Source organism: Pyrgilauda ruficollis, unplaced genomic scaffold (assembly GCF_017590135.1).
Source record: "Pyrgilauda ruficollis isolate IOZ18807 unplaced genomic scaffold, ASM1759013v1 scaffold32, whole genome shotgun sequence".
NCBI lineage: Eukaryota > Metazoa > Chordata > Aves > Passeriformes > Passeridae > Pyrgilauda > Pyrgilauda ruficollis.
Genome location: NW_024524600.1, coordinates 412,409 through 433,958, shown reverse-complemented (window position 1 = coordinate 433,958; position 21,550 = coordinate 412,409). Strand labels below are relative to the sequence as shown.

Below are 21,550 nucleotides of genomic sequence, written 5' to 3'. Positions count from 1 at the left end.
TATGAGATTTAGGTTTATGCAAGATTGGCTGTAAGACTACAAACTCCTATTAAGACAGGCACATCAAAACTATTTTTCAAAGTATTTTTTCCACCACACTTGGACATGTGTGAATGTTTATGGGGTCTGGACACTAAAATTGAAGAGCTGGGCTGTAACAATTCCTTCATTGGCATATTGCAGAAAGTTGTAGCTGGGTTTCAAAATGGGAATCACTAACTTGAAAATCCTTACATTCTGGCAGTAGCAGAGCAATACCCTCGTAAGTTGTCAGTATTTCAAATTTACTTTTTGCAAAGCAACCCTGTTTCTATCTCTCTGCTTTTCTGGATCATCACCTTGAGGGTCATTTCAATTTTAGAAGGATACAGGAACAGAGAGAGAGCAACTTGGCTCGGTTATTTATTAGTTTCACCAGGCGCCGCCTTGCCAATACGTATTTTTGGGAAGTGGAAATCTTGTCAACCCCAGCTGGCATAACTGACTGACACAGCTGTGATGGGAAGAGAAAATACAGAAAGACAGTAGCAAATTACAGAACATCAAGAGAAATAAGCAAATAAGATTACTTACTAATATCTAGAACTTTCTTCTAAGCTACTATTTCTTTACAATGTTGCTCTCTATTTTGAATTTGCATAACCTTGCTGACCAAAAAATGAAAAATGAAACCCATCTCAAAGCAACTATAATGGAAGTCACAACTTTTACAAAGTTAAGCCAAATATTTTCCCCAAAGTTTTAGATCACTTCTGCTATGACCCCCTTCACCACCAGCAGAAAATAATATGCACAAGAAGTGGAACTACTTGCTTATCAAAGATGCTTTGGAGCCTTTGTTACAGCTGTGTCCAACTTACTACAATACAGAAAGTAGGGAGTCAGAAGAACAATTACCTCTTTTATTTCATCTGGTGGCAGTTGCTCCACATTTTGCAGTTTGTTAACACTCTGACGATGGCTGTCATAGTAACTGAAGAAATCACTAGTGCTCTGTTTCAGCAGGTAAACAATAATGCCCAGGCCAGGCAAGTGCCAATATGGGACCACTGGTGCTTGTGTATCTAGACAAGATGTTGAAGATAAGAAAACAAAAATAAAAAAACCCCAAGAAATCAATAAGCTGTGCTCTCTGTCAATAGTCTAGACTGGAAAGCACTGTTAAGTATATTTTGCACTTGTGTCAGAAGTAACATAAATGTAAGTCTAGGCAACAAGTTCTGTGACTGCAGCACTAAAAGGCAGCTAGCCTAGTGCAGTACTGAGTACAAAATGTGAAATATAACTAGATTAGAAGACTTACTATTTACATATTTTAGCCATTCAACTGCATAACAACACAGTGTAAACTCTTGCCATGTGTTGTAATAGAGCTCCAATCAGCATCAAAACACATCTTACATGTCATAGATGAGGTCCTAGTTTCAAATAATGCAATCCAGCACAGATGCTGAAATCTGATCTTGACTTTACCCTGTCTTGTGCTATTTATTTACATACATACTGACATATATTTCTGAGTCTGTGAATGAAAAAGCAATTTGTTTGTTTTAACTAGGATTAGTTTCCTGATTTGGCTTAGCGCAAGGTTGAACAAGCATGGATTCCAGAATGAGAGAGTGAGAGCTACAGTATTGGCATAAAGTGACTTAAACAGTATGTGAAACTACAGCCTCTGGTTCACTGTTTTCTAGTAGCCCAAATATCACACTGTTCAGGCTCATAAAACAGCAAGTCAAAAATCTCACCCTGCCGAGGCCCATCTCGGTTGGTTGATTCTGACAGGCTGGGAGTAAACAGACAAACAGTGTGCTGGAAACTGGGGGCACTTTGCAACATCAGTGACTCACAGTATTCCATCACGTTGGCACAGATCTGACAACAAAGGGGAAAAAAAGACAGCATGTCAATTACAGTATCTACAGGCTTTGAAGCATTACATTTTACATGGACAAATGTCAGTGAACAACATGCTTTACTCCTCTCTTTTCACCAGAATGTGATGATTCTATTTTCTCATTGGTTACAAACTCTCTTCTACTGCAAGTCTAGGACTTGCAACATTGCCTCTTTCCCAAAACTGCTAGCTAAAATTTCTGGATAATTTTAAGTCCCCTTTGGCTTTAAGTTGGTGTTTGCCATTGCCCTCTATACACAGCTTTCATTTCGAAAATTTCTAATCAATTTAAGCCTTCAAAATTCACAGAGTTTGTATGCAAAATAATAAGGGTTTCTAATGCAAATGTAAGTAAATAAATTTTCAAGGATTATTTAAAATAAAATGTGGACTCCTATACCACACTAAAATCAGTGTAGAGCATTACCACTATCATACAAAATTATGATAACCAAATAAATCTGCACAGCAGGTAAAATGCTGAGACTGAAGTTTCTTCTATCTGGTGTCCTTACCTGTTGCATGGCCAACTCAATTTCATCCCTCTTGTTCACTCTGTCTCCTGCTACGTTATCATCTTGCAGCTTGAATTGACGTAGCCTGTCTGATCCTCCAAACCGACTCAGCAGTCCTAAGCACTGGCGCTGCCATAAGAAATTAACATTCAAATGAAGTGCACAATTCTTTCCACTTAAGTGATACATGTCCCTTAAAACACTGTATTAAGAAAACAATACAGGTAAAACTTTTAGCATTTTGTAAACAAAATTTAAGTTTTTAGTGTTTTAACCTACCTTGATATAATTTAGAAATTAATGGCACCCTAAAACACTGCTAATGAGAAATGAGTGCAATTCACAAGTGCACAACTTTTCTTGTGTCTCTTGCAGGCTATTGTACAGAATACTATCAATGACAGTTTAGGTTTACCCATTCCCACACCTAAAACACCTTTACCTATATAGACAAGCAAAATCTGAAACCTGGTAAAAGGAGAGTACAAAAACTAATTCAGTAACAAATAAATGAACCACTGGCATGTCTGATACACCAAATTGTTGAGCTGGAGACATGCTTGTGGCCAAAGTGGTAACAGACTGTTTCTGCATTACTTCACATGCTTTGGTGTTGGCTTCAAATTCTTCTCTTCATCTAAGTCCTAAGCTAGGAAGGGAAATCAAGTCCCTGATGCAATGTTGCCAAATGTTATCTCCTCTACTGCACAGGGAAGTGTGGGGAGACACCAAAAAACAGACCACCAAAACCCCAGCCCACTCCCAGAAATAAACCCTCACACATTCTTCTGGATACTGGAAAACACCTCTTTCCCAACTACTACTACTCAAAGTAAAAGTCAGGAAGAAACATATCTAGATAGCCAATTCTAGAAGGACATGGGTTAAATATATGACTTTATTACCTGAAATCGCCCTATGTGTCCTTGTAGCTCCATCTGTGTCCCTTCATTAACATCCATGTCCAGCTCATTTAGCACTCCTGATAAAAGATACAGCCATTAAGTAACTGTTTGTTTAGGGGCTGTTTAGCAGATTTGTGCATTATATATATTTAAACACAAGCATTCATCAGAAATATTTCAGCCAAACATTCAACTTGTATTTTGCATATTTTCTGAGCAAATCATTCAGATATGAATGCAGCTACCAGGAGATGCATGAGAGCATGTAGCTTACTGTTCTGGTAAGTAATCAAATAGGGGGAAGGAGGAAGGGAGGCTGGCATGGAAATTCCAGCTGTTGTGCAAAGCTCTGTATACTGTAAGCAAAGAAGCATCTGGGCTTAATGTACAGCTCTGCACTCCTTTCTACTGTAGTCAGACATCTCTCCTGAACAAAGAAAACCATTAAATCAAAATAGAGACGTTATTCTGAACTGGTAAGCATGCAGAAGAAATCACTATATCCATCACAATCATTATCAGCCCTTTGTGAAGGTAAGTCACCCAACAGAAATGGCAGTATGCTAATCTGCTGCTAATCTGCAGTGCTTCCCCCCAGGAAACCTTATATTTTAAATAAATAAAAACAGAGAGGATATTAAAAAAAATGGGCATGCAAACAATTTTCTCTCTTAATTCCCTCTGTTCCAGAACTTGTTGAATAAAAATTGTTTTTTGAAGATACCACAGATACTTTGAGCACTTCTATTTCTAAGTCACCTCTGGCACAAAAAGTACTTAGTGTGAGGTAGCATGGTGAAAGCAAAATGGGAAGTCAGATACATATGGGTAAGAGCACTATATCTACTGCATATTTACTTCAAGAAAAATAATTTAACAATTCTTTATTTTTCTCAGAGCTCTACATGTCAAAAAAAGAAATCTGTATCGTCATGGATATTCTCTTCTGTCTCACTATTTCTTTACAGAAAACAAAGCCTGAGATTCATGCAAATGAGTTTGAGACTTCAAAACAGCATTTCCTACCGGGCAATGCTGCCTTGCTGATTATTCCTGTCAGGAAGGCCAGCTCCTGGAGAGATCCAACACTTACATCTTGACACCTCAAGATCGCCTGGATAGTATCTGAATGGGAAATTAGGAATTGCAAAACCTGCACAAGAAAACAAGAGAAAATATGAATGACTCGAAATTTAATGGCAAGCAGAGAGGAAACAATGGATCTGAAGAACTTTAAATGACCTTGTGTACCAGTGGGGATGGGATTAAAAAAAACCAAAACAACTTACTATTAGAACAAAGGCACACATAATTTCTTTGAAAGAGTAATACCAGTGGTACACAAGCATGTTTTGGAACTTACCTGTCCCGCGGCTTGCAAGTGTTGTGCCATGCTGGATGTGAGGATCACCTGGCACAGCTGAAGAGCTGGAAGAAGAATCTGACGGTAACGTTCCACTGGAGCAGGAATGAAGACTGGGGGATCTCTCATTGAATACATTCTTAGGAGGAATAAAAAGAAGGGAAGAAAAAAAAAGAAGATAAAGAGTGCAAGAAGAGTGCAGTCCACTAGAGAGGCAGAGCCTCAGCCTACAATCACTCAAGAACCTAAAACCATTCATATTTCAATAAGACGTCTAGACCTGAACTGACTTCATACTGGAAAAGCAACACATTTATGATACACAGCTCTGCTAGACATTTTCTTTATGCAGGAAAAATTACTTCTTTGTATTATGCTACACTAAACCAGATAACTTTGTTGCAGAAATATGATACCTGCTTACTGATATACAAAATTAGGTATTCTCAAATATTTTAGGAAGAGTTGTGCTTAATTCTAAAGCAACAGTTAAGTACAGTCCTCCACAAATGTCCTGTAGGTTTTATAAAAACTTATGTCTAACAGGAACTTTCAAATAGTATACCGTGTCTAAGTCTTAAATTTTTCCAAAGTGTTTGAACTCAGTATGTCACTAAGAACTGTAAGTTTAAAACAGGGACCAAGGCTTGAAATCAGCCCAGGTAATTTCCCCTAAATATGGAATTTCCTCCTCTGAGATCTTCTCTTAATCACCTCACAATGACTAACATGTTAATGAAACTTGACAAGTAGCACATCAAGAAACTTGCCAAGCAATATATAACTGTGAATACTTTTTTTTTAAAACACATCATAAAATATTCCTGAAATAGCATTTAATTCACTGCTCTCTTAATGCTTTACAGTGGAGGACAAACTCTGCACTTCTCCAGCTGCAAAGCCCCCAAAATAAATTTATAGTGTAAGCTGTTTGTCAAACATTACAGTATAAATTATTTAATAATAATACATTAATCATTTTTATCTGAGATAGCAAATACATTTTTATGTAGTCTAAGTAATTAGCATACAAGTACAACCCCATACCCACATCTGAAATTTTCCTCTCAATGAAAGGTAGCTTTAAACGGAACTGTTAGGTTAAGAAACATACAAAGAATAAGCCCACAAGTCATTACTCAAAAATCATGAGGCTTAAAAAGATGTGATGTGCTTCTAGGAAGACTGTGTTATGGTTTCACCATCAGCCAGGGAAGCAGCACTTACCCCTGATGGTCCATTTCGGGTCGCATGTCGTACACTTGGCACTGTGCCAGCCGCACAATCACGCCGGACCGCAACAGCTCTAACGCACCTTGCTGACTTTTGGCTACTCGAGTGAGGAATGCCTACACAACAGTACAGAAGGTCAAGTTTTGGAGATGCACAATGAGACTTATAATGTCTACTTTCTCACTTGATTTTAGCAGCATTTCAAATATATTATTTTAGTAAAATATCCTTAAGGAATACCTTCAGGGCAAGTGCAGCTGCAGATTGAGCTCTGGGTGGCAGAAGCCCCAAGCAAGAGCCTGTGAACTGCCCACCCTTTGCAAAACAAAGGACACGAGGGATGCGGGGCACCAGCCAGGGGACTGGACACTTAGAGACACAGCAGGACACAAGGACTCAGCTGAAGACCCCAGACTGACTCACACAGACTGCTGAGAGTATAAAAACCTAGGGGTTCCTTTGTTCAGTGTCCCTCCTCAGAAGCACCAGCTCGGGCTCTTATCCTGTTATTGCACCATGATTAAATCATTTTAAGGATCCAGATGTCTGAGACTGCCCTGGGAAACGGGAGGTCAAACCAGTAAGGAAAACTGGTCTGAGTGTGTGAGTGTGGTACGTGGGGCACCCATCAGTCACTGGAGCCACTTGCTACGAAGGGGCTTTGGTCCCAGCAGTTAAAACCTCTGGTGGTGCAAGTGTGACTGCCAGAGTGCTCTTGAGTGGTCAGACAGGAAAGCTTCCTTAACAATATCTCTGAGTACTATCAATGCAAAGTGTGGACAACCAAATTTAATTAAAAAGTAAAATTAAAAATGAACACTGTAACACAAAATCATTTCTGAAGTACTGTTACCATTTTGGACTCATATCTTCCTTAACAATATCTCTGAGTACAATCAATGCAAAGTGTAGACAACCAACTTTAATTAAAAAGTAAAATTAAAAATGAACACTGTAACACAAAATCATTTCTGAAGTACTGTTACCATTTTGGACTCATAGGTGTACAGCGCCTTTAGCAAAGGGGGCTGAGGTGTGAGCAAGCTCTGAAGAGCCAGATCATCATCTGCCAGGCTATCCACAAGCACCTTCAGGTAGCCACTATTTGAGAGGTACAACAGCCACTGCTGCTGCTTGTCTACTGAAACAATGTGATCGAGTAAAGCCAATGCCAGCATCTGGGATGAGGGAAGAAAAACAAACAAATCAAAATGGAATTAAACCTGTAAGTTCAATGAGATTTTTAATAAATACCTAGAAGTTGAAATGCTAAGCAGTTTCTTCTAACAGCTTCTTATAAGCAGAATGTATTTCTTCACTATAACTGCAATCATTTATGTGAAAAATATTTTAAGATTTCTTTACATTAGTACAGAATGAGCCAATTACCTTTCTCTACTATTCTTTTAAAAAACATTACAGATATTGCTGACCAATAACTAAGGCAAAATATTTTAATGAAGTATTGCCTCAAGCACGATACTATTTAAAACTAATTTGCCTTCTGATGAAATTCTCAGCTACTGGCTACTATCAGAAATTACTTTGTCATGAAGTCACAACTTCCCAAGGCAAGTCCATGACTTAAAAATGCTAACAAATAACTGTAACAGAGGTCCCTACCTACATCTATTGCAGCAGAGCTTTCTACCCTTATTTTTGAACAACAGGACACATAGCTTCCTTGAGAAGAAAATTAATATGCATGAATGGCTCTACTTTCAGCAGCTTGAAGGATGAGTGGGAGGACAGAAACATGAAACAGATCCAGTATCTACAGAAATGTTCTAGTTTTACCTCATGAAACTTCCTGTCTCTGCACAGATGATGTTCTTTAAAACAAACAGAACAGTAATTTTAAAAGAATAGATTCATTTACCCGGCCTATCTCATGGCCATCACAAGCATCACGACAGACCACCTCCATCAGAGCTGCCCCATAACTCTCAATAGTTGCCATGTTTTCCCGTTGCAATTTACTAAACATATCTTCAGGAGCTGTCAAATGTTCCCACATAGTTTTTTTAGCTGTAAAAAGCAAATAAAACAAAAATTGAAAACATTCAAAGACAGGCATCTTAGCATTAATTAGCTACATCCTTCAGGGTATTCTCTATATGCCTTGCAAGAGAATGCCCCAAATAATGGTCAAGGGTTTTTAAATGAGCTGCAAATGTTCTATAAATCCATCCTTCCTTGAATATCACACAGACCAGCCAAAGCAAAAGAGTGGACCTGTATACATACATACATGACTCTTGTAAATAGTCTGCTTAAAATAATTCAAACGTTCAGTACTTGTTACATAGATAAACCAATAGGCCTGAAACTGGAAGTGTTCAAGGCCAGGTTGGATGAGGCTCTGAGCAACCTGGTCTGGTGTCCCTGCCTATGGCAGAGGGTTAGAATGAGATCATTTTAAAGGTCCCTTCCAACCCAAACCATCCCAAGATTCTATGAACTTTCACTGGGACCAAAGCATTCAGTGTGAGCTAAATTAACAATGCGACTTAAATGGGAGAGAATGAAACCAAAGTCAGTCATACACTTCAAAGGGGTCATAACAAGTTCATAGTTTGTCTTTTTCCTTTTACTAGTGTAGCTCAAAACACAGGCCAAGTAAAAGTCTGCATGCAGATAGTAGCCCCAAGATTTTTTCTCTATCCTTGTCTGAATAATTATTAGAAACACTAACAATTCAATTATTTTAGCCATTCACAGAGAGAATGTGATATTTACCACATGCACTCAAGGATAAATAGCAACTCTGGTTGGCTTATTTTTTGCCTTTTTTTTGGGAGGAGATGGTGGTGGGGTGTGTGTGAGGCTTTTGTGTTTGTTCCATCCCCAGCGGGATCTTCAGACAAAAGATAAAGGGTATGAAATTATAAACAAAGCTTTGGGTTTGTTTTGAGGTTTTTTGTGTGGTTGGTGTTTTGCGCTTTTTTTGCTTTGGAATTTGTTTTGAATTTTTTAAAATAGGATCACTATGGTATGAGTGTACATAAAGATGTGAAGGCATAAGCAATTTATTTCAGAGGCTCTTAGAGCAAGACGTTCTCCATCTATTTCCAGAAGACAACTCAGCATTCAGAAACTGTACCCTCCAGGGTTTAGTAACAATTTTTTTTTTTTTCTCTTTTCCAAATACAGCTGGATCATACCTGCTTCTAAAGTGTCTGGTTCATCTGGTCTCTGGGCAATCTGCAAATAATAAAGCAGTGATCCATAAAGGTGCGTCCTCACTCTCTGGAAGCCACCACCTGTTAACAAGAAACATTCACAATTAAAACCAAGCAAATGTAAATTCCATAACACCATCTTCCACTGGCACTTAATTTAACTTTCCTATGGCCATGTTGGCAAAGGTAAATAAAACTAGGTTCCTTAAGGTGAAGTTCTACTGTTTGCATAAAAGTGCATTTATGAATAAATTCAGAAAGTTTACGCTGTTCCAAAAGAATGAAAATATGAAATTCTCTTTATAATCACTTACATATTTCTCTTGGTTGTTGTTCAGATTTTTTTTACAAATTTTTTGCTAGTTTTTTTTTTTTTTTGTTATTAACATCGCTTACATCTATACTAATGATGTATGATCCACCTGTCTGTAAATAAACTCTTCACTGCAGTATCTAAAAGCAGCTCAGCCCATCTTTTTACTCTTGGCAGCTGGAATTCATGGACATGCCCTACAGAAGTCAACACACCTGTTTTCAAAATGAAATCCAGCAGCTTTTTTAAGATGATGTGGAGGGAGGAGTCACCAACAGAAGCAAAACCCATGGATATGCTCTCGGAGCCAGGTGATGAGGTAAAAGAACCATCCAGCATCAAGGCATATTGGGACTGTCCTGCCACAGAGAGTGCAAGCGGCTGTTTCTGCTCCGTTTTCACAGACTGGCTTAGGTGGGCGGTCAGGGTGAACACAGCCCCTGCCACCACTGGCATCAACTCCTGAGCTGCATCATCATCAAGGATCTTAATACAGAAGTAGAAAGACAAAAAAAAAGGCAAAAGAGAAAAAAAATGTTTAACAGTGTCTGATTTCATGAGTTATTAAAGTAATTAAATTAGCCTCTCACAACTATTTAATTTACGGAGGATTTCATTAACATGACAGTATTTAAAACACACCAAAATCAGTAATGTCAGAAACTTGTTTAGAAACCTGAATTGAACATATTTTAATTGAGAATACCATTAGCCTTCTGGATTTTTTTACATAAATCACAGGCAGGCTGATAATCAAATCTGGATGTCAGAAAGGGAAGAAATGTGTTGACATTTGAGATGCTTTATTAATAAAATATTTAAACCTAAGCTAGAGAAAGAATAACTGGTATCTGCTTTGCTATACAGCTATTTTATTACCACTAAAAATGTGTAAAAATGTTTACACATTACTTAAAAAACCCAAAAGGGTTAAAACCTAAAAAACCCAAAGGGTTTTTAAACCCTTAAAAAACCCAAAGGGTTGAGCAAAGAAGCATTAAGACAATGTGCAAAAACACTAACAAGAAGTTTGCATGTATTGTTTTTGTTCACTCTATTATTTGGAAGGTATATCTGGTATCTTTATCACTAATACCAAAGGAGCTTTCTTTTTAAGCAATATAGTAATTTTGAATAGTAGTTCAATTATTTTCAATAGACAGTAACAATTTTTTTCTCAACTTCACAAAAGTCTTCACCAAGATGTCACAGAAAATTAACAGTCTGGAATTTCATCTTTGTAAAGGTTTTAGGAAAGACATTTCTTCAGCTAGTGAAGGCCTTCCTTGTTTCCCATTTTTTTAATTCAGTTCAAATAAAAAACAAAACCAGCACCCCACTAAAAATAGGTAACTTTTAGGTAACTCCTACAGAAAAAGTAATGGTAGTAATAAAAACAAAACCCAAAAAGATTACTTTTTTCCTTGAAAAGATGTAACTTTTTAATATATATTTCTCAAAACAAAACTCTATTAATCAGAACTACAAACCATATAATTCTTGCAATAAAGCAAAAAAATAATAATGCCCCAGCAGACTAAAAAATACAACGATCCTTCATTAAATTTTGCCTTTTAGAATGGATGGGTCAGTAGTAACTGTCTAGTCTGTCTCAAAAATTATTACTATAACTCAGCAGTAAAACACCTAGACTTTTAATACAAACTCTCACACTTCAAAAAGCTCTTCTAATTGTAAAATCTTTAGTTTTTCTACTATGAAGCTTCATTCAGTTCTTTAATTTTCAAAAGCAGCAGCAGTAGGATTTGCAGTGAGTCATCTAAACGCAGTAAATCAGCAAACACAGCAGTTTGCCTTCAGCCTTCATTAAGTTCTTCTTTGTTTCTCATCAAAGCAGGGTGTTTCTTTTTCACACACCTTTTCCAGACTACCATCATGCTGGATAATACTGAAATGCCTCTGAAATCTGTCAATATATGGTTCACAGTTCAACAGCAGCTATACAAGAACACAAAGTATCCCCTCTGTCCAAAGTGCATTCTACTTCAGCACAGCAACAATCAGAAAACTAAAAATACTAAAAGCAGACAACACTTTTTTGGATTACAATCAAATTGCAGCACTTTCTCATAAAAAGATGCAGCAACAAAGTTCAAGGAGAGGGGTGATTTCCAGCAGAGCACTACCTTGTCATGCACATCCTGCAAGAGATCCCGGATAATCAGCTGCCTGTCCTCAGCCTGTATGAGATCCTGGGGGCAGGCAGTGAGTATGATCTCCACCAGCTGTCTCCATGACTCCAGAGCATGCCTCTTGGCATGGAGGCATTGCAGCAGCTTGTTGCGCTCCACCACGTACTGCAGGATAGTGTTGATCTCCTGAAAACCCACCACAAACAAACTCCGTTACAATGTGCTAGAAGAAATTCATGGCTAAGACAGACTTCAAGATGACAATTTTTTCTATTAGTAGTAGTCTTCAGAATGAAATGTTAAGTCAGCTTACTAGAAACAAGCTGCTATTACTACTTTAACAAGGTAGCCCATTTCATTTCTGAGCTGCTTTTCACAGGGCAGACATCATGAATGTCTCAATCTCATAGGAAAAAAAATTAACCAGGAAAATTCTTTTCTAGCACTTTAAAATCAAAATAAGGACAACTGTGAAAAAACTATTTGTGCCTTTTTTCCCCATTTAGTCTGAGTAATTTCTCCTTTATCCTTTGCATCCATTTAACCAATTTTGACTTCGTTTAAAAGATGGCAGGAAACTCAGAAAATAACTAATCTCCAAGTTCACTGAAACTATATCTGCATAGAAAAAAAGGAGAAAAAAATGAGCATCCCCTGTGAGGAAAAGGCAAAATGATCTTGGCCATAAGATGAATATGCCTGTACTTGAACTGCTGGTCTTGACATCAGTGTGTAACTGCTTTCTGTACGGGGCCGCAGCTGCAATTGCTATCACTAATGGGGAGGGAAGAGCTTAAAGAAAAAAAGAAAACAGACTACAGGCCACCTATTTAGAGAACAGTATGGTAAGAAGTACCTTATCTTATCAGTTTTGTGGGTTTTGTCTTCAGGAGTTACTAAATCTAAGTTAGGACTCAAATCCACAATCTTTTATAGTAATGCTTACTGCTTGACAGGGTAAGAAATCCACCAGGAGCAACAACAAACAGTAGTTAACTTTTTCTGTACTTACCTCCATAAGTAAAGGTCTCTGGCCTATTGCTGCCATTCCTTGAAGGGCATTGACTTCTGCAACCAGAACTCTGTGAACGTACTGAAATTAAAAGTAAAACTTAAATGATGATACAGTTTAACCTGGCATGTAGATAAACACCACAGCAATTCACTCCCTTCCCCAGTGGGGTACGGGAGAGAACTGGGGGAAAAATAAAGTAAAATTTGCGGGTTGAGTTAACATTTAGACTAATACAAACAAGGGATGCACAAATGCAAATTGCTCACTACCTGCCACCTGCTGCCCAGCCAGTTCCCGAGCAGCAGCCCACAGCCAGCTTTCCCTTTAGTTTATACAGTGAGCATGATATCACATGGTATGGACTTTGGGCAAGTTTTGGGTCAAGTGTCCTGGCTGTGTCTCCTCCAGCTTCCTGTGCACACAGCCTACTCATTGGTGGGTGGTTTGAGAAGCTGAGAAGTCCTTCACTAAGTAAATATTGCCTAGGAACAACTAAAGGATCAAAGCGTTTGGAACACTGCTCCCATCCTAAATCCAAACCACAACACTACAGCAGCTACTGTGAAGAAAATTAACAGTATTTGAGCCAAAACTAGGACAAGTGACAAAGGAGATGTATTTGTACCTCCTAAAGAATCTTAGGAGATGGCTACATAGCGACAGATGCAACAGATGGACTGAGATTCAAACAAGTTTTACTCATTTTTTAGGGTCACAAATTCTTCAGGACAATTTATAACACACATGTCAAGTACTCATTACAATGTGATACAATTGTAAGTACAGCCTCTAAGAACTACCACAGTACACAACAACACTGCACATACATGATATGATTGTGTACATATATGCAGTACTAGGTAGTTGTGTACTGGCAACCAAGAAATACATATATGAAACATACACCTTTCATGTAAAAGCAAGTTTCAAAGTATTATTAACACACTGATTTTTTTTTTTTTTTAATTATTAAGGTATAAAATAGCACATGCAACTTGAAAACAAAGACCAGTGCTAACCTTGACGTTGCAGACCACTAGTCCACGTGCATTCTTGTGCTCACAATTAGTAATGACTTGCTCAATTTGAGCCCGGTCAAAAAAATCCAGTTGTAAAGGCTCTGGAATGTCCTGACTGAAGTCAATTGAATCCAGGATATTTAAGATCTTTCTGCGTACTGGAAATGCAAATCAATTCAAAGTGTAATCAGAAGTATCAAGGGGAAACCAAAAAATTAACAAGAAGAGCCTAATGTACCTTTGTAAATCTAAATCTTCAGCTTAATGTGTAAAGTTTCAAAAGAAAGCATCAAATTTTCAGAAAGTGTTATCAATCTATGTAATAGGTTTAAAAACATTTTCTAAGGCTTTAAATTCTTTAGATGTCTTATATTGTACAGTTCTCCTGCCATACATGCATGTCATCCAATATTTACAAACAGAAGACTAATTTTTTCTCCTAAATGAAACCAGACTGGTTTTCAATTATAACCTCTGCAGTCTTTTGTTGAGAAACCATAATGAATCTGAATTTATTTATTTATTTATGTGGGACTTACATTCTTTGCCATGAAAATACAAATATGTTCAGCCTTAGCAACAGTCTCATTGCTTCTACTGTTAGCAACAAATTTGATAAGACTGCCACTCTCCCATTTCATCCCTGCACAGATACTTTAACTCACTCTTCAAACTGCCTTTCAAGTTCAATGTTTTTCACTCACTCCAACCATCTGTGTCAAGGTTCTTTCTTTGGTTGTTTTTTCCCCCCCACACTAAATAAAATTGTTTCATGTCCTGCTGCGCTGTTTAGAACATCTATTACTTTCTTTTCCCAAGTGTCCTTTCTGGAGGTGGCCCTCCTGCCTGTTCAGGAGCAGACACACTTTACTGATAAACAATCAAGAGTCATAATAGTTACCTTTGGAAGCAGTGTCAAAGTGGAGAAATCCACTGACAGATCGAGTTTCATCTTCCATCCCTCCTTCACCATCAGCTGAAGGTAATAAAACATACTAAATAAATTACAAAAAACAAATCTAAGTGAAAAATATAACCTACTTTATTAATGGTGATAGACAGAGCACAGTGATAAACTGATAAACCTTTCACATTAAGGCCTTCTAATACAATATACCCTTGAGCTCTTAATCAAATGAAAAAAATACTTATCTGACAAAAGCTATCCAATTATTATATGCAGATCAGAAAATACAAGAAATGCCTAAATAGACATCCCACTCTTCAGTATGAATAATGCAGTTGGATGGAACCATAAAATGAGTAGCATATCTGAACACAATTTCCCATATTCAGATCTTCACAAGGATGAAGAAAGTGTTCAGGCTGATAAAAGTAAGGGAAAACACCATACTGCAGTAGCCTGTTAAAATATCTTCCATTTATTCTACTTTCTTAATGTATAGAGTTTTATTGCCATCTGGTTTTATTTTTCCTAATTTACTTCTACCCTGTTCTAAAACTCTGAAATCTTGCCTTTTTATTTAACATTGAATTTTACACGACATTGGGATGAAATATCACTTTTGTGATGTTATAATGTTAAAAGCAAAATTGATGTGTAGCTACTGTCTTCTGCAAGAGAGGGCTGACAGCTTGTGACAGAAATTAAGACTGAGAAACTTTGTCTTAAAATGTTTACCACGGAAGACCCTCCACTCTCTATTTTGTAATGATTTTGAGTGGCAGCTCAAAATAAATTATGCTACAATTTTTTCTTTTTTATATTGTCCCTGCTACCTCATAAACAGTTTTTAATTTTTCTCTCGGTAATGAACAAAATGATGCCCTGATTTCTTTCACTTTGGAGTCTACAGCCACCATCATCTTTCTTCCCATACCACAAATGAACTGCCACAAGCTTATGAAGAAAAGAATTCAAATGAAGTCTCTCATTCTCCATTTATTCCAGCCTATTTAGCCTCACCATAAGCTCCTCTTACCCAGGTATGGTTTCACAGGCATGTCATCGAGCAGCAGATGCAGCAGCCTCTGGGTGTGGGAGCGCTGGCGGTTCAGAGACGTCACTCGCATTTCGATAGCTGCAGTCTTCATTAGCCAAGACATTTGGTTGAGTGTTGAAATCTCGTGTTCTGGACAGGGATAAGGCAACAATTATAAAACTGAGCATAAATAATATTACCTATAACAAGGAAAGCATTTTTCACTTGAGAAAGCTTTTAGAAGATGTCATTACTTATTATTTGCTTACCAATTGTTTACAAGACAAAAATACAGAGATCTGACAAAAGCCAATAAATGAACATGTGGTTATTCTGAAAACAAATCATACACATATATGCAATAAGCATGTACACATACACAACGAAACTGGATCCAACCAACTGTTAGAACAGTCATTGTGAAGAATACAGCGCTTCACGAGCCAACAGGGTCAGTTACAACTTCAGTGAAAACAACCAGGCATTTATCCAAATGAACTGTGGCTTTAATCAAAACTGGTGAGACTGGAACATGGGTCTCTTAGAATCTTCCTATATTTAATCTTTCTATATTCATTTCTATATTCTATATTCATCTAATTTACATTAATTTCTAAGCTACATAACAATCATCTAAAGCACTTGATACATGCTGGGTATATGTACTTGAATGCTAAGTTTACTGTCATTGAACAAAAGACTGATGGTGAAGCATCTGATAAAGTACATTTATCCAGTTTAAGACACCTGAGAAATCTTGATTTGAAATATAAAATGTACCTAGTAGCTTGAAAGTACTTTATTCAAAGAAAGGGGTGACACGGGTGGTTACAACCATCAGCCTTATATTTCCTTGGTTCTTTACAACACACTTACTTTTCAATTTTTTTTTTTCTGCAGCATGATCTAACAAAACTACAATGATAACTGCAATACATATTAGGATGTGGTTCTGGAGACTTAGTGCATTCCAAAGCTAACATTTTTTTTCAGAAGTTCAGCCCTAATAAACTGAAGTTCTTAAGTAGGGAGAGTTCAATTTTTGCAGAATTAAACTATTAGCAGAGCCTGCAATAAATTCATTTTAATAATGCTATCTCTGGTTCTTATTTCACTCCTAAGGGGTCAAAAAATGCATTGAATTTTAAGCATGCACAATCTTATCAGAGCATAAAAATTACCTTTGATAGAAAATGGCAAGTACTGCAGCTGCGTGAATAAGAAATCCTGACTGGTCCTCAGATATCTCATAGTGGGACCTGAAGTGTCAGAGCATGCACACAACTGATAGATCACCTGACAATCAAAAACAGTAGATATCCATGTATGGAATTTATTTTAAAACAAATCAACCAACAACTCAAAAGAAGCATAATACTGTTCTACTGCTCAAACAATATTACCAGTATTTACAGTAAATTTTCCATCAGCTTTCTTCAAAGTTGAACATGTCATTTGTAGCAGATATTGAATTATGATATTAAAGAACTACCAGCATGTGGATGACCACAATGGCTGTTTGATCACAACATGACAATGATGAGCCTGATGAGCCTGTTTGCTCAGTTCACTTAAAAATGAGTCTTCTTCTTTCTGCACATCCACCAAGACAGGAAGTGCAATAAATTCTTCCTGCTTCTACAGAATTGCCTTTTGCTTTTAATAATGCTTAAAATCCTTTCTAGAGCCCATGGATTTTCAACATAATATAATGTGTAAGCATCAGCTGCCTCATACATCTAACTCAGCTGTCTCCCCCACCTGACCCTCTCAGCCACACATATGTACATTCTTGCACATTTATTTTCTACAGAGTAAAGCAGAGAATTTCACTGGCTTAGCTGGAATTTTAGGTTATTTGCTGTCATACTACACTTCCAAAATTTAAAAAAAACTCTAAAAATTGGCACATGTCACAGTGGACTTAGAGGCAGACCAAAAATATTTAGGTTAAATTTTGTAAGTATACCCTAATTCCAAGTTTCTGAGATGAGTGCAGATCCTTCGATTTCTGTGATGCTGCAAGATACTTTTTAAACAGAAAAAGATAGAATAAAAAGAGTTCAATATATATAAAAACCTGACATATTCATTTTAAAAATGAAACTGTTATCAGAGTCCTCAACCATCTGTGTTCACCAGCCAAGAAGTGGCCAATTTTATTTAGAGTCTACTTTCAGTGTATGCTAACAGAAAATATGCTGAATACCTGGTAACAGAGCTCTGCAAGATGGGGAGATTCCCGAACTGCTGTAGGTCCACTCCTTGTTTCAGTACCCTTCTCCAGTATGTTCAAAATAGCATGAAGGCAAGTCCTTGGGCAACCCAAGACGCCTGAAAACAGAAAAATAACTTGACATTCTTGATCTTACTTTCCTCCATAGCCAATATGGGTCAAGTACACACAAATACAGAACCGAAATTAGTCAAATACCTTGTGCTACACTATACTGCCCCACAGAGCTGTAGAAAAAAAACATCTAGCAAAACTGTATCACCATTACTTAAAATCAAAGAAGGAACCATGTTTCAGCAAAAACCTAAAAAATATTTATAGTTAGTCTGTAGGCTTTTGAGATGCTAGTGAATCAATTTGAATTCTTGCTTTTACACTTTTAAACCAAGAGCTATTTGACAATTTAAAAGAACAGCTTTAAAAAATTCCTGTCTTATTTTACAAATACAGCCATTATATGACTAATTCTCCTAAAGGCACCTGCAACCAAGGGGAACAGGGAATAGATTCAAATCTATTCAAGTCAAAATCCTTTTTGCATTCTTCCTTTAGCCAATTAGTTCTTTAATCGATGCAAAAACAGGTCCTGAAGCAGTAAAAGCATCAATAATCAGAGTTCTTACAAGGGAAAAGAATCTCTGTTTGAACATGTATAATTTATGCTTTAGCAGGAAATTATTATCTTGAGGTAAACGTCTTTATGGTCATTATTTCTTCACATTATTAACAAGAAAATTGAAAGACATGGGCAAGGTCTCTCACACCCTTGAGACAGATTTGCTCATCACTGACCTAACGTATGATAGATACCCTGTAAAATTGTGTGGGTGCAGATCAGTTACCTGTATTGTGTAACTACAGATATTTCACAATATCTTAAGAAATAAAACTCAGGTCCTATCTACTCTTCATTTAGAACTATGAATAACTAAAAACTGCCAGTCCATAGCATCCAATACAAACCTGAAGATAATGAGAAATTTTCTTCTCAAAAAACTAAAATCAAATTATTGAATGTTGTTCAAACTTTTTTATATAAAACATCCTTTAAAACAGTTGAGAAATAACCTTGTATTTCAGACTGGAAGGGACATCATGACATCTCAACACCTAACTACTGCTAGCTATGATATCAAACCATTGCTCATGGCTTTAGACAGCTGGGTCTTGAAAACCCCCAAACATGAAGACTGCATGACCTCTACAGCCACCCTGTTTCACTGTCTTCTGGTGAAGAAATTTCTCCTATATCCAAATTGAGCCTCTCTTGTTTTATTTTATGCCTACTGCCTCTCATCTTCCTGCCACATTCCTCTGAAGAGTCTGGTTTTATCCTGTCATTTACATCTTTGCAGGTGTTCAAAGATTTCTATCACGTTCCCTCAAAGCCTCTCTGGTCCAGACTTCCCTCATCTTCTCCTCACAGGCTGAGTAATCCAGCTCCCTGATCATCCCTGCTGGACTTGCTCAGTCTGGTTTGTAAAATACCAATTAGAAACTGAGGAGGCAAACAAGACACATAGTAACACACTATTACTCTGACCAATTCAACTTGAAAGCAGCAGGAGTGATATTTCTGAAGTTTGCATGGTCATATACATATAATTAATATATTTATATAGTCCTAACACTAGAATGAAATCCCACATGTCCTAAAAGGTTTTTTTCTACAACATTAAAAAACAAAAACTGGTTTTCTTTCCTATAAATAATTTTAAACAGAAGCTTGAGGAAGGACAGAACAATAGCCAAGAAGTAGAACCAGTTAAAAGCAACAATCTCTTTTGTAGGTTCACATGTTGTCATATGTAGATACAACTTGGATCATCAAACAAACTTCTTTGTACTAGGGACACAACTACACTGTATTAAATAGTAAATAAATTAACGTTTCACTTCTAAATTATCATTTTCCCCCACAATCCTAATTTCAAGTCTGTTCCAAAATCCAACTTAAACAAAGACTCATATCCTAAAGTTGTTTAAATGCTGCATTTGAGTATTAATACATCTTTTCATGTAGCTTTTGAAGACTTGAACAAGGCCCACTGTTTTATTCTTAAATTGTAGAGGAACTGCTTTTCCCCATGAATTTCCCAGTAAATTTCTCAGTGTTGTTAACAGAACTGATAAAATGGCAGATCAACCTTTCCTCTTCATACCTGGATCTTGCAAATTTGTGGTGCTGACAGGTTTCTTTAGTTCGAATCCCAAGAGATACAGAGCTAGGCTGGGAGGACTGCACTCAAGAGAGGTGATAAGGAGATTCAGAATATGGATCCTTGTTTCATGATGGATTTGTGCCCGCTTCTTCTCTGGCTCCAGATCTTGATTAGAAAAAGGAAAGAAAAAGGAGAAAAAGCAGATATGGTGACTAATGAAGTAAAAAAATCCACCTAATAGAGTAATCTTCAGTGTCTTCAAGTTATATACAAGAATGTTGAGGGATGAACTTATATTACTGCAAAGAGATACAAGAACAATATTCTAAATTACTGTTAATAAAGCTGTAAATATTATATCCAAAACAATGTTAAATACTCATCTTCTGAAAACAGACTAAGTTTGGAGTTCGCTCATCATACTGTGGACATGCTTTAACAAAACACAGGTGCTTTTCATTCTGTTAAAGGTCCAATTCCACAGAAAACAGAGGAAGATTGTTTCCTGACTTAAGAACACTTTTTATGCTTCTTTCATTAATTTCATTCCATGCAAAAGACAACTGTTTAAGCCATTTTAAGAAGCCTTTTACATACCCTCATCTGGATTAATTAATTCTTCGGCATCTTCATTGTCTAAACATTCCACAAATCCAGCCATCAGCTTCTGGCTAACACTCTGTATTCAACAATGGATGGATGGAAATGAAGACAATTTTAAGAGTACTAAACCAAATACTTTTCATCATTTCCTTCCTGTAAGTTGACAGAACTTTTAGACAACAATTATATAATCTACTTAATAAGTAAGAGTCAAGAGTCAAAGCTGTTCTAAGAACAGGTTAGCAATTAGCCAGTGAATAGGGAAAAAAATCTACTGTTCTTACATATGCTGAATTATTCTCACAGACTGAAGTCTATAAAGTCACAAAAAGATCTCCCTATCTCAAAGAATACTGCCCTTTTTCTTCTTGAAAACAATCATGATTTTGTATTTTTCAATTAATGAAGTAATTGTTTTCCCAGTGCCACAGTAAAAGACATTTTATATGTGGGTAGATATAAAACAAAATATAGTTTTAATGTAGTTGACCTAGAAACCTATCCTTTAAAGAAACATTATGAAGCCCCAGTATTTCTCCATCAGTTTCTCTTTCCAGATTCAAAGAAACAGATACTTACCTGATCATGTGTGAAATCACCAACTAATTTTATCTGGATGTTGGAGTTATCAGAAATGCAGCACAAAATCTTGGCACTTTCAAAAGCTAGTTCAGGATTGCTGTTTCCATGGTAAAGATACCTTCAAAGACACAAGAATATGGCAACGAAATTGTTGAGAATTTTTTTCAAGATGGCAATGTATGGATAAGAAATTAAACAACATTTAGAACTAAAACAATTACACATCAAATCACATGAGATAACATTAAAGCTTAAAATAAAATTCCACTCTCTATGAAACACTGAATGGACACTCCTCCATTGGGAGAGATGAGTAGGCTGAGTAGGGATAATAATCTTTCCTGGATTTTTTTTTTTTTTTTTAAATCTAATATCTACAATAAACACTGCTGCAGAAGCTAAAACAACTGCTTGTAGGCCTTTAATACA

General features: G+C 36.8%; 1 protein-coding gene across 1 annotated transcript in view; it reads right to left on the bottom strand.

Moving 5' to 3' along the window:
• The window catches only part of NUP205 (nucleoporin 205), a 46,293-nt gene that overhangs the window by 3,334 nt on the left and 21,409 nt on the right, over positions 1-21,550 (bottom strand). Inside the window, exons 19-40 of the mRNA XM_041474398.1 lie at positions 21,119-21,239; positions 20,534-20,615; positions 19,937-20,101; positions 17,748-17,872; positions 16,720-16,834; positions 15,539-15,688; positions 14,497-14,571; positions 13,596-13,753; positions 12,574-12,654; positions 11,556-11,747; positions 9,624-9,894; positions 9,078-9,176; positions 7,793-7,941; positions 6,900-7,091; positions 5,908-6,029; positions 4,681-4,819; positions 4,344-4,470; positions 3,318-3,394; positions 2,413-2,541; positions 1,749-1,875; positions 898-1,064; positions 370-493 (exon numbers count right to left, since the gene is read on the bottom strand). Coding sequence (XP_041330332.1) covers positions 370-493; positions 898-1,064; positions 1,749-1,875; positions 2,413-2,541; positions 3,318-3,394; positions 4,344-4,470; positions 4,681-4,819; positions 5,908-6,029; positions 6,900-7,091; positions 7,793-7,941; positions 9,078-9,176; positions 9,624-9,894; positions 11,556-11,747; positions 12,574-12,654; positions 13,596-13,753; positions 14,497-14,571; positions 15,539-15,688; positions 16,720-16,834; positions 17,748-17,872; positions 19,937-20,101; positions 20,534-20,615; positions 21,119-21,239 — 2,987 coding nt within the window. The remainder of the gene's footprint in view (positions 1-369; positions 494-897; positions 1,065-1,748; positions 1,876-2,412; positions 2,542-3,317; positions 3,395-4,343; positions 4,471-4,680; positions 4,820-5,907; positions 6,030-6,899; positions 7,092-7,792; positions 7,942-9,077; positions 9,177-9,623; positions 9,895-11,555; positions 11,748-12,573; positions 12,655-13,595; positions 13,754-14,496; positions 14,572-15,538; positions 15,689-16,719; positions 16,835-17,747; positions 17,873-19,936; positions 20,102-20,533; positions 20,616-21,118; positions 21,240-21,550) is intronic.